This window comes from Eschscholzia californica, unplaced genomic scaffold, assembly GCF_041429995.1.
Source record: "Eschscholzia californica isolate CP2 unplaced genomic scaffold, dmEscCali1.0.p SCAF_5, whole genome shotgun sequence".
Lineage (NCBI taxonomy): Eukaryota > Viridiplantae > Streptophyta > Magnoliopsida > Ranunculales > Papaveraceae > Eschscholzia > Eschscholzia californica.
The window spans coordinates 45,110,454-45,127,688 of record NW_028238472.1 but is presented as its reverse complement, the minus strand read 5'-3'; the positions used below and the strand labels follow the sequence as shown (position 1 = coordinate 45,127,688).

The 17,235-nt window shown below is 33.3% G+C and overlaps 6 protein-coding genes across 6 annotated transcripts; all 6 read right to left on the bottom strand.

Moving 5' to 3' along the window:
• Positions 1–4,010: 4,010 nt before the first annotated feature.
• Positions 4,011–4,454, bottom strand: LOC147539656 (histone H2B-like). Its single transcript, XM_086643155.1, has one exon. It carries the CDS (start codon positions 4,452–4,454, stop codon positions 4,011–4,013), a length of 444 nt encoding a protein of 147 aa, XP_086499281.1.
• A 1,834-nt stretch (positions 4,455–6,288) lies between these two features.
• LOC147539655 (histone H2B-like) lies at positions 6,289–6,732 on the bottom strand. The gene has a single exon (XM_086643154.1). The coding sequence runs from the start codon at positions 6,730–6,732 to the stop codon at positions 6,289–6,291; it is 444 nt and encodes a 147-aa protein (XP_086499280.1).
• Positions 6,733–8,584: 1,852 nt separating this feature from the next.
• LOC147539654 (histone H2B.1-like) lies at positions 8,585–9,028 on the bottom strand. The gene has a single exon (XM_086643153.1). The coding sequence runs from the start codon at positions 9,026–9,028 to the stop codon at positions 8,585–8,587; it is 444 nt and encodes a 147-aa protein (XP_086499279.1).
• A 1,836-nt stretch (positions 9,029–10,864) lies between these two features.
• LOC147539653 (histone H2B-like) lies at positions 10,865–11,308 on the bottom strand. The gene has a single exon (XM_086643152.1). The coding sequence runs from the start codon at positions 11,306–11,308 to the stop codon at positions 10,865–10,867; it is 444 nt and encodes a 147-aa protein (XP_086499278.1).
• Positions 11,309–13,132: 1,824 nt separating this feature from the next.
• Positions 13,133–13,576, bottom strand: LOC147539652 (histone H2B-like). The gene has a single exon (XM_086643151.1). It carries the CDS (start codon positions 13,574–13,576, stop codon positions 13,133–13,135), a length of 444 nt encoding a protein of 147 aa, XP_086499277.1.
• A 1,838-nt stretch (positions 13,577–15,414) lies between these two features.
• Positions 15,415–15,858, bottom strand: LOC147539651 (histone H2B-like). Its single transcript, XM_086643149.1, has one exon. It carries the CDS (start codon positions 15,856–15,858, stop codon positions 15,415–15,417), a length of 444 nt encoding a protein of 147 aa, XP_086499275.1.
• Positions 15,859–17,235: the final 1,377 nt, after the last annotated feature.

Sequence of the window (17,235 nt, the reverse complement as noted above, 5' to 3'; positions counted from 1 at the left end):
TTGTTTCTGTCGATGAAAAGATTTGTTCTAAGGTATTTGTCTCCGGACGAAGATTGATGGACTTTGAGGTTACGAATGATCATTCTTTTGAATTTGGGATGCGAGTTTTTGGAAAAAAAAATGTTGGATTTAGTATAGTTTATAATTTGACCAGAGGCCTCACTGAATTCTTTCAGAATTCGTTTGAGTTTGTGCACATTCTCGAGAGTATTCTGGCAGAAAATGATGTAATCATTCGTTTGAGTTGTTGTTATTCTCCAGCAAACGACTAAGACCTTCGTTGGAAATTGCGAACAAGAAGAGAGAGAGAGAGGATCACCTTGCCTAATTCCTCGGCTAACCTCGAAAGCAGATCCAAGTCGGCCATTTATAAGCACTGCTATGGTGCTGGAGTTGAGACAAACTTTGATTAGATTTATCCATTGAGAAGAGAAACCCATGATACCCATGATTTTCTCCAGATAGCTCCATTCGATGCGGTCAAAAGCTTTAGACATGTCAAGTTTGAGTTCGAAGTAGCTTTTAGACCCGCAAAACTTTTTAAAGGAATGGACAAGTTCTTGGCTAATGAGAATGTTGTCAGTGATCTGCCTGCCTGAAACATAAGCTGCCTAAAAAGGAGAAATGAGATGTGGCAGAATGATTTTGAGACGATTTGCCATGATTTTGGTGATAAATTTATAAGCACTGCCTATAACTATACATAAGATTCAATCCCGCATTTAATCTCCAATGATGGTATATTTGATATAAGCCCATCACGACAATGTAACCATGTTGTTACTCATGATAGAATCCAACCCATACCTTGTATCCTTCTCATATTTGATTATGACTATACTTACTAATTACAAAAGGATAGAAGAAAGATTAATATTGCACAAATGAGATCTCAATGTCTTTCCATGGTCCACAAAAAAGGCGAGACCGAGATCGATTTAAAAACAATATAATTGATTGAAAGGTCTATGTTTCTAGTAAATTTTAAAGTCAATCAAATCTAACAAAAGATCACAAAGACCAATCAATTGATCATTAAATTGACTATTGAATGCGAAGTTCTGCACAAATAAGAAAAGAATGATGTGAAACAAAATCAGAGAATAATAATACCTTGTAAGATTTTTTAGATATCCTTTTGGTAACCATGACAGACCATAAAATTATGAAAAATAGAGAAGAAATAGAGAAGAAAAGATATATGTTTAGAAGCCATGGTGAAAGCTGAAACCCTAAGATCATAAAAGTCAGAGCAAAGATAGAGCAAAGTAAAATGGTTTAGTTTTCTGAAGTTACATGTTCTTATAGCGAAAAAAATGGGAAAACTGCGAGCATATGCGTGAAAAAAGTACTTTATTTTTGAAGAAAAATCCATTTCCCTTTCCCCGTTAATAATTGGATAGAATGATCCTCAGATGAATATACAGAAGAAAAAGTCAAATTATAAATGAAACGAAAAATATGAAGCATACTCAAACTTTGATCATATATTCTAAATGAAATAAATTTTGACTTAAACACCAATATAGATACTCACTTTGATTAAATAATAATTTCTCGAATTGAATTAATAATACATAACACACTTCTGTCAATGAAAGAAGCTCTCACCACCCCCCAACTATGATAAAATTTACATAAGCAGACCAAATAGAATTTCAGTTAAGGATGAAGATTCAAAATTAATAAAACAACAAGCAGAACCGTAGAGACTTCTCCAGGAAGTAACAAACCTGGAATTTCACAATCATTGCAATGAAATTGTCTTTTATTAGTCTAAAATTGCAGCCAAATAATAAAAACCGAGTAAAATACAAGATTGAAAACGATGCTCCGTAATTCAATAGGTGAATGAAAAATCACTCTAAAATACCAAAATATATGAGCAAATTATAGATAACATGGTTGAAATATTAATTTCTTAGTAAGTGGAAACCAAGACGTTGACTGCAACAAAAAAAACTTAGGGATCAAAGTAATTACCCAAGACCTAACTAATACTATTGTATTAATTTAAACATCCACTTCATAGAAAGTAATTACCCAAGATATATAAGCTAACATACTAAAATACCCGAAAATACAACCCAATGTTGTCGTATTGAACTGTTTCCACATTGAACAAGAAAAAAACAAAGAAAATCAAATAAAACAAAGAAAAAGAATTTTGTTTATAGAGAAGACGGTAAATAAAGGAATAACTCAATTGGGAATGTGGATACTACTTCCCAAATTTTGACTATGGAAAGATGAAAATCAAAACAAACCCATTGTTAACTATATCAGTGAAGGGAAAAACCAAAGAAATTTGCCTAAAGAAAAACAAGAATCCATTAGTAAATGTACCAACATACATAATCAGTAAAGAAAAATCCGATGAAGTTTCCTATGAAGAATAAACCAATATCTCCCTTGGATTTTTTTTTTTTAAATTGTTCAGCGTGTCTCGAACCCTTGACCTCTAGGATGGAAGATTATACCTCTACCACTCCAACCAAGGGTTGTTGACATCTCCCTTGGAATTGTAGTCTACTACTTCACCCATTTTGAATCTGGATTGATCAACACCATATTATATAATTCAACAATGACCATCTTAGTTTCAAACATCATCATAAGCAGTATTTTCATCAAACCATAAAACAATTCAGCAATGACCTTCAATCGGAAAAATTCAAACTCGAATACCTAAACCCAAACCAACCAGCAATATTCCCAGCTTTATAAATTCCAATCCTAACTTATTGGCACACTTAATAGACTGTTTGAGGAAATTTGGTGGGAGAGAAAGAGGTTGAGGGCGATGAAGTTTGAGTAGTGGGAGACACGTGGGAGGTGAAGAGTTTTGGATATAATTAAATGTAAAAAAGTTATGAAGGGAAACAATGAACATGAATGAAGAATATACGAACCAGATTAAAAGATGAGAGTACATGAATGAAGAATAGATGGACCAGATTAAAAGATAAGAATTTTCCTAGTCATATGTCTGCGTGGCTGTCCAGTCATCATATAGGAGTATTTATTTTGTCCTAGTCATATTGATCTGTTTTGTAATATAGATTTATACTTATTCTAAACAACAATCCTTCTTCTAAACATTCCTTCTTCTTTCAAAAACTTAGTTTTTCTTTCTTTTTCATCAAATAACTTCAAGTTCTTCCATAAGGTATGTAAAGGATACAACATAAACTATGTGATCCTTATATTTCTAACATTTCATGCATAAGTTATAAAACTACCCAAAGATGGTCAGTGGCGACTGCACCAGAAGCAGGCCACCAGTTAGATCAGACAGCTCTAGTGGCACCCCAAGTGGGCATAACTTGTCTTGTTTGTCCGATTATGGTTGTGTCTTTGTTGTTTAAACTTCATGTTGTAATTCTCATTAGCCTATTGGCCTTTATATGAAGTTTGAGTTCCAAAAAAAAAAGTAAACATTTCATACATGTCTTGTATTTCCAACATCTTTGTGTTATTTTATTTGAAATGTTTTATTTCTTTTACTTTGTAGATTAGATAACATACATGGAGGATGTACGTGGAAAGTCTATAGTTGTACAAGAGTCGGATGATGATTTAGAGGTAGAAGAAGATTTTGATGGAAGTGAAAAAGACGTGGATAGTTCAGAGGATTTAAGAACGACCCCCCAATATGGACCACAATACGATGATTCGGTAATGTTTTTCTAATCGAATATTTTTTCGGTTATTTATTTTGAAGTTCACAACATGTAACTCTATAACATCTTTTTTTTGTAGAATATTGGTGGTCCATCTGAGATGTTGGCTACTCAAGAAAGCATTGATGCATCATCAATTCAAGGGAACAATTATTTTAATAAACATACAGACAATATGCTCATTTTGATCCTAATGGAAGTGTGATTGTTTCTATATTATATCGATACATAGACTAAAACCCTTTTTGATTCAATCTGAGAAATAGGTATTTGTCAGACTCCAATTTACTAATTACAAGTTCGGTTTTCTTCCAGTAACCCACATAATCAAGTCGTCAATCTCCCTCCATATAAAACAGTCGTCAATTCACTAGCAGCATGCTTTGCGAGTTGACCAGAAAGAACAAGACGAACTGCATACGCAACCTCCCGAAAAGTTGTAGTTTGCTTCTTGTTGTATCTAGCCAACCTAGATGATTCCTGAGCAAGTCTCTCAAAGATATCATTAATGAAACTGTTCACAATCCCCATAGCTTTGCGTGAAATTCCCATAAGAGGATGAACTTGTTTCAAAATTTTGAAGATGTAAATCTTGTAAGTTTCAACTCTCTTCTTTGATTTCTTTTTCTTCTTGTCGGTTGAAACTCCGTCTTTGGTGGGTAGTTTTTTCTCAGCCTTAGGTTTCTTCTCTGCAACTGGGGCTTTCTCGGCCTTCTTCTCTTCGGTGGCTGGTTTCTTCTCGGCGGGCTTCTTCTCGGCTTTGGGTGCCATTGTTTATAACTTGGAAAAAGAGAGAGAAAATAAAGGAGATTTCTAGAGAGAGAGAGAAAGGAAGATGTTTTGATGGTAGTGTTGAGAAGTAACCATCTTCCTTTTAACGGGTGGTATTGTAAAAAAGACAAAATATTTTATTGTGTTTTAATATTAAAGGTATGGTGTTTCATACCGTTAGCTGTAAAGGGACAACATCAAATCAATTGTTTTTTTCAAACAATTGTTTTTTTAATATGAAAGATATAAACAACCAGATTTTCTTCTTACTTGTCAGACTTTATTCTTTGTAATTTTTTCAGATAAGTCAAATCAATTGTTTTTTTTCAAACTATTGTTTTTTAATATGAAAGATATAAACAACCAGATTTTATTAGTACTTGTCAGTACTTTATACTTTTTTATTTTTTCAGATAAGTTAAATCGATACTTTTTTATTTGTACTTTTTAGAGAAGTCAAATCTTAAATTACGAAAGGACCGGTTTTTTATTTTTTATTTTCAATTTTGCCATTGAAATCAATGGCTTAAATTAAATCTCGAATTTAGATTTTTTTTCTCTTTGATCTTTTTTGGAAGTCAGACTACGATCTACGTAAGTAGTTACATTTGGCACTTGATACATCATGCTGCCCACTCAAACACTCACAAAACCGGATCTATATCCCAACTAGACAATGGCCTAAAGCCCAACAACATTATTTACACCCTAATAATCTCAATTTAAATAACCAAAGATTTCTTCCAAAGATTTCTTCTTCTCTGGGATTCGAACCTAGGACCTCTGAGGCTTTCTGGAGTTTATGTCAACACCTTGGAACCACTTGGGCTACCAATTGTTGACCTTTGATTGAACTTTTAGATTTATATGACATTTATACTTATTCTAAACAACAATCCTTCTTCTAAACATTCCTTCTTCTTTCAAAAACTTAGTTTTTCTTTCTTTTTCATCAAATAACTTCAAGTTCTTCCATAAGGTATGTAAAGGATACAACATAAACTATGTGATCCTTATATTTCTAACATTTCATGCATAAGTTATAAAACTACCCTAAGATGGTCAGTGGCGACTGCACCAGAAGCAGACCACCAGTTAGATCAGACAGCTCTAGTGGCACCCCAAGTGGGCATAACTTGTCTTGTTTGTCCGATTATGGTTGTGTCTTTGTTGTTTAAACTTCATGTTGTAATTCTCATTAGCCTATTGGCCTTTATATGAAGTTTGATTTCCAAAAAAAAAAAAAAAACATTTCATACATGTCTTGTATTTCCAACATCTTTATGCTATTTTATTTGAAATGTTTTTTTTCTTTTACTTTGTAGATTAGATAACATACATGGAGGATGTACGTGGAAAGTCTATAGTTGTACAAGAGTCGGATGATGATTTAGAGGTAGAAGAAGATTTTGATGGAAGTGAAAAAGACGTGGATAGTTCAGAGATTAGTTCAGAGGATTTAAGAACGACCCCCCCAATATGGATCACAATACGATGATTCGGTAATGTTTTTCTAATCGAATATTTTTTCGGTTATTTATTTTGAAGTTCATAACATGTAACTCTATAACATCTTTTTTTTGTAGAATATTGGTGGTCCATCTGAGATGTTGGCTACTCAAGAAAGCATTGATGCATCATCAATTCAAGGGAACAATTATTTTATTAAACATACAGACAATATGCTCATTTTGAGCCTTATGGAAGTGTGATTGTTTCTATATTATATCGATACATAGACTAAAACCCATTTGGATTCAATCTGAGAAGTAGGTATTTGTCAGACTCCAATTTACTAATTAGAAGTTCGGTTTTCTTCCAGTAACCCACATAATCAAGTCGTCAATCTCCCTCCATATAAAACAGTCGTCAATTCACTAGCAGCATGCTTTGCGAGTTGACCAGAAAGAACATGACGAACTGCATACGCAACCTCCCGAAAAGTTATAGTTTGCTTCTTGTTGTATCTAGCCAACCTAGATGATTCGTGAGCAAGTCTCTCGAAGATATCATTAATGAAACTGTTCACAATCCCCATAGCTTTGCTTGAAATTCCCATATGAGGATGAACTTGTTTCAAAATTTTGAAGATGTAAATCTTGTAAGTTTCAACTCTCTTCTGTGATTTCTTTTTCTTCTTGTCGGTTGAAACTCCGTCTTTGGTGGGTAGTTTCTTCTCAGCCTTAGGTTTCTTCTCTGCAACTGGGGCTTTCTCGGCCTTCTTCTCTTCGGTGGCTGGTTTCTTCTCGGCGGGCTTCTTCTCGGCCTTGGGTGCCATTGTTTATAACTTGGAAAAAGAGAGAGAAAATAAAGGAGATTTCTAGAGAGAGAGAGAAAGGAAGATGTTTTGATGGTAGTGTTGAGAAGAAACCATCTTCCTTTTAACGGGTGGTATTGTAAAAAAGACAAAATATTTTATTGTGTTTTAATATTAAAGGTATGGTGTTTACAACCGTTAGCTGTAAAGGGACAACATCAAATCAACATCAAATCAATTGTTTTTTTCCAACAATTGTTTTTTTTAATGTGAAAGATATAAACAACCAGATTTTCTTAGTAATTGTCAGACTTTATTCTTTGTAATTTTTTCAGATAAGTCAAATCAATTGTTTTTTTTCAAACTATTGTTTCTTAATATGAAAGATATAAACAACCAGATTTTATTAGTACTTGTTTGACTTTATATTTTTTTATTTTTTCAGATAAGTCAAATCGATACTTTTTTATTTTTTTTTGTACTTTTTAGAGAAGTCAAATCTTAAATTACGAAAGGACCGGTTTTTTATTTTTTATTTTCAATTTTGCCATTGAAATCAATGGCTTAAATTAAATCTCGAATTTAGATTTTTTTTCTCTTTGATCTTTTTTGGAAGTCAGACTACGATCTACGTAAGTAGTTACATTTGGCACTTGATACATCATACTGCCCACTCAAACACTAACAAAACCGGATCTATATCCCAACTAGACAATGGCCTAAAGCCCAACAACATTATTTACACCCTAATAATCTCAATTTAAATAGCCAAAGATTTCTTCCAAAGATTTCTTCTTCTCTGAGATTCGAACCTAGGACCTCTGAGGCTTTCTGGAGTTTATGTCAACACCTTGGAACCACTTGGGCTACCAATTGTTGACCTTTGATTGAACTTTTAGACTTATATAACATTTATACTTATTCTAAACAACAGTCCTTCTTCTAAACATTCCTTCTTCTTTCAAAAACTTAGTTTTTCTTTCTTTTTCATCAAATAACTTCAAGTTCTTCCATAAGGTATGTAAAGGATACAACATAAACTATGTGATCCTTATATTTCTAACATTTCATGCATAAGTTATAAATCTACCCTAAGATGGTCAGTGGCGACTGCACCAGAAGCAGGCCACCAGTTAGATCAGACAGCTCTAGTGGCACCCCAAGTGGGCATAACTTGTCTTGTTTGTCCGATTATGGTTGTGTCTTTGTTGTTTAAACTTCATGTTGTAATTCTCATTAGCCTATTGGCCTTTATATGAAGTTTGATTTCCAAAATAAATAAAAAAAACATTTCATACATGTCTTGTATTTCCAACATCTTTATGCTATTTTATTTGAAATGTTTTATTTCTTTTACTTTGTAGATTAGATAACATACATGGAGGATGTACGTGGAAAGTCTATAGTTATACAAGAGTCGGATGATGATTTAGAGGTAGAAGAAGATTTTGATGGAAGTGAAAAAGACGTGGATAGTTCAGAGATTAGTTCAGAGGATTTAAGAACGACCCCCCCAATATGGATCACAATACGATGATTCGGTAATGTTTTTCTAATCGAATATTTTTTCGGTTATTTATTTTGAAGTTCATAACATGTAACTCTATAACATCTTTTTTTTGTAGAATATTGGTAGTCCATCTGAGATGTTGGCTACTCAACAAAGCATTGATGCATCATCAATTAAATGGAACAATTATTTTAATAAACATACAGACAATATGCTCATATTGATCCTTATGGAAGTGTGATTGTTTCTATATTATATCGATACATAGACTAAAACCCATTTGGATTCAATCTGAGAAGTAGGTATTTGTCAGACTCCAATTTACTAATTACAAGTTCGGTTTTCTTCCAGTAACTCACATAATCAAGTCGTCAATCTCCCTCCATATAAAACAGTCGTCAATTCACTAGCAGCATGCTTTGCGAGTTGACCAGAAAGAACAAGACGAACTGCATACGCAACCTCCCGAAAAGTTATAGTTTGCTTCTTGTTGTATCTAGCCAACCTAGATGATTCGTGAGCAAGTCTCTCAAAGATATCATTAATGAAACTGTTCACAATCCCCATAGTTTTGCTTGAAATTCCTATATGAGGATGAACTTGTTTCAAAATTTTGAAGATGTAAATCTTGTAAGTTTCAACTCTCTTCTGTGATTTCTTTTTCTTCTTGTCGGTTGAAACACCGTCTTTGGTGGGTAGTTTCTTCTCAGCCTTAGGTTTCTTCTCTGCAACTGGGGATTTCTTGGCCTTCTTCTCTTCGGTGGCTGGTTTCTTCTCGGCGGGCTTCTTCTCGGCTTTGGGTGCCATTGTTTATAACTTGGAAAAAGAGAGAGAAAATAAAAGAGATTTCTAGAGAGAGAGAAAGGAAGATGTTTTGATGGTAGTGTTGAGAAGAAACCATCTTCCTTTTAACGGGTGGTATTGTAAAAAAGATAAAATATTTTATTGTGTTTTAATATTAAAGGTATGGTGTTTACAACCGTTAGCTGTAAAGGGACAACATCAAATCAACATCAAATCAATTGTTTTTTTCAAACAATTGTTTTTTTTAATATGAAAGATATAAACAACCAGATTTTCTTAGTACTTGTCAGACTTTATTCTTTGTAATTTTTTCAGATAAGTCAAATCAATTGTTTTTTTTCAAACTATTGTTTTTTAATATGAAAGATATAAACAACCAGATTTTATTAGTACTTGTCAGACTTTATACTTTTTTATTTTTTCAGATAAGTCAAATCGATACTTTTTTATTTTTTTTTTTTATACTTTTTAGAGAAGTCAAATCATAAATTACGAAAGGACCGGTTTTTTATTTTTTATTTTCAATTTTGCCATTGAAATCAATGGCTTAAATTAAATCTCGAATTTAGATTTTTTTTTCTCTTTGATCTTTTTTGGAAGTCAGACTACGATCTACGTAAGTAGTTACATTTGGCACTTGATACATCATACTGCCCACTCAAACACTCACAAAACCGGATCTATATCCCAACTAGACAATGGCCTAAAGCCCAACAACATTATTTACACCCTAATAATCTCAATTTAAATAGCCAAAGATTTCTTCTTCTCTGGGATTCGAACCTAGGACCTCTGAGGCTTTCTGGAGTTTATGTCAACACCTTGGAACCACTAGGGCTACCAATTGTTGACCTTTGATTGAACTTTTAGACTTATATAACATTTATACTTATTCTAAACAACAGTCTTTCTTCTAAACATTCCTTCTTCTTTCAAAAACTTAGGTTTTCTTTCTTTTTCATCAAATAACTTCAAGTTCTTCCATAAGGTATGTAAAGGATACAACATAAACTATGTGATCCGTATATTTCTAACATTTCATGCATAAGTTATAAAACTACCCTAAGATGGTCAGTGGCGACTGCACCAGAAGCAGACCACCAGTTAGATCAGACAGCTCTAGTGGCACCCCAAGCGGGCATAACTTGTCTTGTTTGTCCGATTATGGTTGTGTCTTTGTTGTTTAAACTTCATTTTGTAATTCTCATTAGCCTATTGGCCTTTATATGAAGTTTGATTTCCAAAAAAAAAAAAACATTTCATACATGTCTTGTATTTCCAACATCTTTATGCTATTTTATTTGAAATGTTTTATTTCTTTTACTTTGTAGATTAGATAACATACATGGAGGATGTACGTGGAAAGTCTATAGTTGTACAAGAGTCGGATGATGATTTAGAGGTAGAAGAAGATTTTCATGGAAGTGAAAAAGACGTGGATAGTTCAGAGATAGTTCAGAGGATTTAAGAACGACCCCCCCAATATGGATCACAATACGATGATTCGGTAATGTTTTTCTAATCGAATATTTTTTCGGTTATTTATTTTGAAGTTCATAACATGTAACTCTATAACATCTTTTTTTTGTAAAATATTGGTGGTCCATCTGAGATGTTGGCTACTCAAGAAAGCATTGATGCATCATCAATTCAAGGGAACAATTATTTTAATAAACATACAGACAATATGCTCATTTTGATCCTAATGGAAGTGTGATTGTTTCTATATTATATCGATACATAGACTAAAACCCATTTGGATTCAATCTGAGAAGTAGGTATTTGTCAGACTCCAATTTACTAATTAGAAGTTCGGTTTTCTTCCAGTAACCCACATAATCAAGTCGTCAATCTCCCTCCATATAAAACAGTCGTCAATTCACTAGCAGCATGCTTTGCGAGTTGACCAGAAAGAACAAGACGAACTGCATACGCAACCTCCCGAAAAGTTGTAGTTTGCTTTTTGTTGTATCTAGCCAACCTAGATGATTCCTGAGCAAGTCTCACAAAGATATCATTAATGAAACTGTTCACAATCCCCATAGCTTTGCGTGAAATTCCCATAAGAGGATGAACTTGTTTCAAAATTTTGAAGATGTAAATCTTGTAAGTTTCAACTCTCTTCTTTGATTTCTTTTTCTTCTTGTCGGTTGAAACTCCGTCTTTGGTGGGTAGTTTTTTCTCAGCCTTAGGTTTCTTCTCTGCAACTGGGGCTTTCTCGGCCTTCTTCTCTTCGGTGGCTGGTTTCTTCTCGGCGGGCTTCTTCTCGGCTTTGGGTGCCATTGTTTATAACTTGGAAAAAGAGAGAGAAAATAAAGGAGATTTCTAGAGAGAGAGAGAAAGGAAGATGTTTTGATGGTAGTGTTGAGAAGTAACCATCTTCCTTTTAACGGGTGGTATTGTAAAAAAGACAAAATATTTTATTGTGTTTTAATATTAAAGGTATGGTGTTTCATACCGTTAGCTGTAAAGGGACAACATCAAATCAACATCAAATCAATTGTTTTTTTCAAACAATTGTTTTTTTAATATGAAAGATATAAACAACCAGATTTTCTTAGTACTTGTCAGACTTTATTCTTTGTAATTTTTTCAGATAAGTCAAATCAATTGTTTTTTTTCAAACTATTGTTTTTTAATATGAAAGATATAAACAACCAGATTTTATTGGTACTTGTCAGACTTTATACTTTTTTATTTTTTCAGATAAGTCAAATCGATACTTTTTTATTTGTACTTTTTAGAGAAGTCAAATCTTAAATTACGAAAGGACCGGTTTTTTATTTTTTATTTTCAATTTTGCCATTGAAATCAATGGCTTAAATTAAATCTCGAATTTAGATTTTTTTTCTCTTTGATCTTTTTTGGAATTCAGACTACGATCTACGTAAGTAGTTACATTTGGCACTTGATACATCATGCTGCCCACTCAAACACTCACAAAACCGGATCTATATCCCAACTAGACAATGGCCTAAAGCCCAACAACATTATTTACACCCTAATAATCTCAATTTAAATAACCAAAGATTTCTTCCAAAGATTTCTTCTTCTTTGGGATTCGAACCTAGGACCTCTGAGGCTTTCTGGAGTTTACGTCAACACCTTGGAACCACTTGGGCTACCAATTGTTGACCTTTGATTGAACTTTTAGACTTATATAACATTTATACTTATTCTAAACAACAATCCTTCTTCTTTCAAAAACTTAGTTTTTCTTTCTTTTTCATCAAATAACTTCAAGTTCTTCCATAAGGTATGTAAAGGATACAACATAAACTATGTGATCCTTATATTTCTAACATTTCATGCATAAGTTATAAAACTACCCTAAGATGGTCAGTGGCGACTGCACCAGAAGCAGACCACCAGTTAGATCAGACAGCTCTAGTGGCACCCCAAGTGGGCATAACTTGTCTTGTTTGTCCGATTATGGTTGTGTCTTTGTTGTTTAAACTTCATGTTGTAATTCTCATTAGCCTATTGGCCTTTATATGAAGATTGATTTCCAAAAAAAAAAAACATTTCATACATGTCTTGTATTTCCAACATCTTTATGCTATTTTATTTGAAATGTTTTATTTCTTTTACTTTGTAGATTAGATAACATACATGGAGGATGTACGTGGAAAGTCTATAGTTGTACAAGAGTCGGATGATGATTTAGAGGTAGAAGAAGATTTTGATGGAAGTGAGAAAGACATGGATAGTTCAGAGATTAGTTCAGAGGATTTAAGAACGACCCCTCCAATATGGATCACAATACGATGATTCGGTAATGTTTTTCTAATCGAATATTTTTTCGGTTATTTATTTTGAAGTTCATAACATGTAACTCTATAACATCTTTTTTTTGTAGAATATTGGTGGTCCATCTGAGATGTTGGCTACTCAAGAAAGCATTGATGCATCATCAATTCAAGGAAACAATTATTTTAATAAACATACAGACAATATGCTCATTTTGATCCTAATGGAAGTGTGATTGTTTCTATATTATATCGATACATAGACTAAAACCCATTTGGATTCAATCTGAGAAGTAGGTATTTGTCAGACTCCAATTTACTAATTACAAGTTCGGTTTTCTTCCAGTAACCCACATAATCAAGTCGTCAATCTCCCTCCATATAAAACAGTCGTCAATTCACTAGCAGCATGCTTTGCGAGTTGACCAGAAAGAACAAGACGAACTGCATACGCAACCTCCCGAAAAGTTGTAGTTCGCTTTTTGTTGTATCTAGCCAACCTAGATGATTCCTGAGCAAGTCTCTCAAAGATATCATTAATGAAACTGTTCACAATCCCCATAGCTTTGCGTGAAATTCCCATTAGAGGATGAACTTGTTTCAAAATTTTGAAGATGTAAATCTTGTAAGTTTCAACTCTCTTCTGTGATTTCTTTTTCTTCTTTTCGGTTGAAACTCCGTCTTTGGTGGGTAGTTTCTTCTCAGCCTTAGGTTTCTTCTCTGCAACTGGGGCTTTCTCGGCCTTCTTCTCTTCGGTGGCTGGTTTCTTCTCGGCGGGCTTCTTCTCGGCCTTGGGTGCCATTGTTTATAACTTGGAAAAAGAGAGAGAAAATAAAGGAGATTTCTAGAGAGAGAGAAAGGAAGATGTTTTGATGGTAGTGTTGAGAAGAAACCATCTTCCTTTTAACGGGTGGTATTGTAAAAAAGACAAAATATTTTATTGTGTTTTAATATTAAAGGTATGGTGTTTACCACCGTTAGCTGTAAAGGGACAACATCAAATCAACATCAAATCAATTGTTTTTTTCAAACAATTGTTTTTTTTTAATATGAAAGATATAAACAACCAGATTTTCTTAGTACTTGTCAGACTTTATTCTTTGTAATTTTTTCAGATAAGTCAAATCAATTGTTTTTTTTCAAACTATTGTTTTTTAATATGAAAGATATAAACAACCAGATTTTATTAGTACTTGTCAGACTTTATACTTTTTTATTTTTTCAGATAAGTCAAATCGATACTTTTTTATTTTATTTTTGTACTTTTTAGAGAAGTCAAATCTTAAATTACGAAAGGACCGGTTTTTTATTTTTTATTTTCAATTTTGCCATTGAAATCAATGGCTTAAATTAAATCTCGAATTTAGATTTTTTTTTCTCTTTGATCTTTTTTGGAAGTCAGACTACGATCTACGTACGTAGTTACATTTGGCACTTGATACATCATACTGCCCACTCAAACACTCACAAAACCGGATCTATATCCCAACTAGACAATGGCCTAAAGCCCAACAACATTATTTACACCCTAATAATCTCAATTTAAATAGCCAAAGATTTCTTCCAAAGATTTCTTCTTCTCTGGGATTCGAACCTAGGACCTCTGAGGCTTTCTGGAGTTTATGTCAACACCTTGGAACCACTTGGGCTACCAATTGTTGACCTTTGATTGAACTTTTAGACTTATATAACATTTATACTTATTCTAAACAACAATCCTTCTTCTAAACATTCCTTCTTCTTTCAAAAACTTAGTTTTTCTTTCTTTTTCATCAAATAACTTCAAGTTCTTCCATAAGGTATGTAAAGGATACAACATAAACTATGTGATCCTTATATTTCTAACATTTCATGCATAAGTTATAAAACTACCCTAAGATGGTCAGTGGCGACTGCACCAGAAGCAGGCCACCAGTTAGATCAGACAGCTCTAGTGGCACCCCAAGTGGGCATAACTTGTCTTGTTTGTCCGATTATGGTTGTGTCTTTGTTGTTTAAACTTCATGTTGTAATTCTCATTAGCCTATTGGCCTTTATATGAAGTTTGAGTTCCAAAAAAAAAAATAAACATTTCATACATGTCTTGTATTTCCAACATCTTTGTGTTATTTTATTTGAAATGTTTTATTTCTTTTACTTTGTAGATTAGATAACATACATGGAGGATGTACGTGGAAATTCTATAGTTGTACAAGAGTCGGATGATGATTTAGAGGTAGAAGAAGATTTTGATGGAAGTGAAAAAGACGTGGATAGTTCAGAGGATTTAAGAACGACCCCCCAATATGGACCACAATACGATGATTCGGTAATGTTTTTCTAATCGAATATTTTTTCTGTTATTTATTTTGAAGTTCACAACATGTAACTCTATAACATCTTTTTTTTGTAGAATATTGGTGGTCCATCTGAGATGTTGGCTACTCAAGAAAGCATTGATGCATCATCAATTCAAGGGAACAATTATTTTAATAAACATACAGACAATATGCTCATTTTGATCCTAATGGAAGTGTGATTGTTTCTATATTATATCGATACATAGACTAAAACCCTTTTTGATTCAATCTGAGAAATAGGTATTTGTCAGACTCCAATTTACTAATTACAAGTTCGGTTTTCTTCCAGTAACCCACATAATCAAGTCGTCAATCTCCCTCCATATAAAACAGTCGTCAATTCACTAGCAGCATGCTTTGCGAGTTGACCAGAAAGAACAAGACGAACTGCATACGCAACCTCCCGAAAAGTTGTAGTTTGCTTCTTGTTGTATCTAGCCAACCTAGATGATTCCTGAGCAAGTCTCTCAAAGATATCATTAATGAAACTGTTCACAATCCCCATAGCTTTGCGTGAAATTCCCATAAGAGGATGAACTTGTTTCAAAATTTTGAAGATGTAAATCTTGTAAGTTTCAACTCTCTTCTGTGATTTCTTTTTCTTCTTTTCGGTTGAAACTCCGTCTTTGGTGGGTAGTTTCTTCTCAGCCTTAGGTTTCTTCTCTGCAACTGGGGCTTTCTCGGCCTTCTTCTCTTCGGTGGCTGGTTTCTTCTCGGCGGGCTTCTTCTCGGCCTTGGGTGCCATTGTTTATAACTTGGAAAAAGAGAGAGAAAATAAAGGAGATTTCTAGAGAGAGAGAAAGGAAGATGTTTTGATGGTAGTGTTGAGAAGAAACCATCTTCCTTTTAACGGGTGGTATTGTAAAAAAGACAAAATATTTTATTGTGTTTTAATATTAAAGGTATGGTGTTTACCACCGTTAGCTGTAAAGGGACAACATCAAATCAACATCAAATCAATTGTTTTTTTCAAACAATTGTTTTTTTTTAATATGAAAGATATAAACAACCAGATTTTCTTAGTACTTGTCAGACTTTATTCTTTGTAATTTTTTCAGATAAGTCAAATCAATTGTTTTTTTTCAAACTATTGTTTTTTAATATGAAAGATATAAACAACCAGATTTTATTAGTACTTGTCAGACTTTATACTTTTTTATTTTTTCAGATAAGTCAAATCGATACTTTTTTATTTTATTTTTGTACTTTTTAGAGAAGTCAAATCTTAAATTACGAAAGGACCGGTTTTTTATTTTTTATTTTCAATTTTGCCATTGAAATCAATGGCTTAAATTAAATCTCGAATTTAGATTTTTTTTTCTCTTTGATCTTTTTTGGAAGTCAGACTACGATCTACGTAAGTAGTTACATTTGGCACTTGATACATCATACTGCCCACTCAAACACTCACAAAACCGGATCTATATCCCAACTAGACAATGGCCTAAAGCCCAACAACATTATTTACACCCTAATAATCTCAATTTAAATAGCCAAAGATTTCTTCCAAAGATTTCTTCTTCTCTGGGATTCGAACCTAGGACCTCTGAGGCTTTCTGGAGTTTATGTCAACACCTTGGAACCACTTGGGCTACCAATTGTTGACCTTTGATTGAACTTTTAGACTTATATAACATTTATACTTATTCTAAACAACAATCCTTCTTCTAAACATTCCTTCTTCTTTCAAAAACTTAGTTTTTCTTTCTTTTTCATCAAATAACTTCAAGTTCTTCCATAAGGTATGTAAAGGATACAACATAAACTATGTGATCCTTATATTTCTAACATTTCATGCATAAGTTATAAAACTACCCTAAGATGGTCAGTGGCGACTGCACCAGAAGCAGGCCACCAGTTAGATCAGACAGCTCTAGTGGCACCCCAAGTGGGCATAACTTGTCTTGTTTGTCCGATTATGGTTGTGTCTTTGTTGTTTAAACTTCATGTTGTAATTCTCATTAGCCTATTGGCCTTTATATGAAGTTTGAGTTCCAAAAAAAAAAGTAAACATTTCATACATGTCTTGTATTTCCAACATCTTTGTGTTATTTTATTTGAAATGTTTTATTTCTTTTACTTTGTAGATTAGATAACATACATGGAGGATGTACGTGGAAAG

What these genes read in the sequence shown, in the direction of transcription:
- LOC147539656 (XM_086643155.1), bottom strand. Translation starts at nt 4,454, where the DNA reads ATGGCACCCAAAGCCGAGAAGAAGCCCGCCGAGAAGAAACCAGCCACC.
- LOC147539655 (XM_086643154.1), bottom strand. Translation starts at nt 6,732, where the DNA reads ATGGCACCCAAGGCCGAGAAGAAGCCCGCCGAGAAGAAACCAGCCACC.
- LOC147539652 (XM_086643151.1), bottom strand. Translation starts at nt 13,576, where the DNA reads ATGGCACCCAAGGCCGAGAAGAAGCCCGCCGAGAAGAAACCAGCCACC.
- LOC147539653 (XM_086643152.1), bottom strand. Translation starts at nt 11,308, where the DNA reads ATGGCACCCAAAGCCGAGAAGAAGCCCGCCGAGAAGAAACCAGCCACC.
- LOC147539654 (XM_086643153.1), bottom strand. Translation starts at nt 9,028, where the DNA reads ATGGCACCCAAAGCCGAGAAGAAGCCCGCCGAGAAGAAACCAGCCACC.
- LOC147539651 (XM_086643149.1), bottom strand. Translation starts at nt 15,858, where the DNA reads ATGGCACCCAAGGCCGAGAAGAAGCCCGCCGAGAAGAAACCAGCCACC.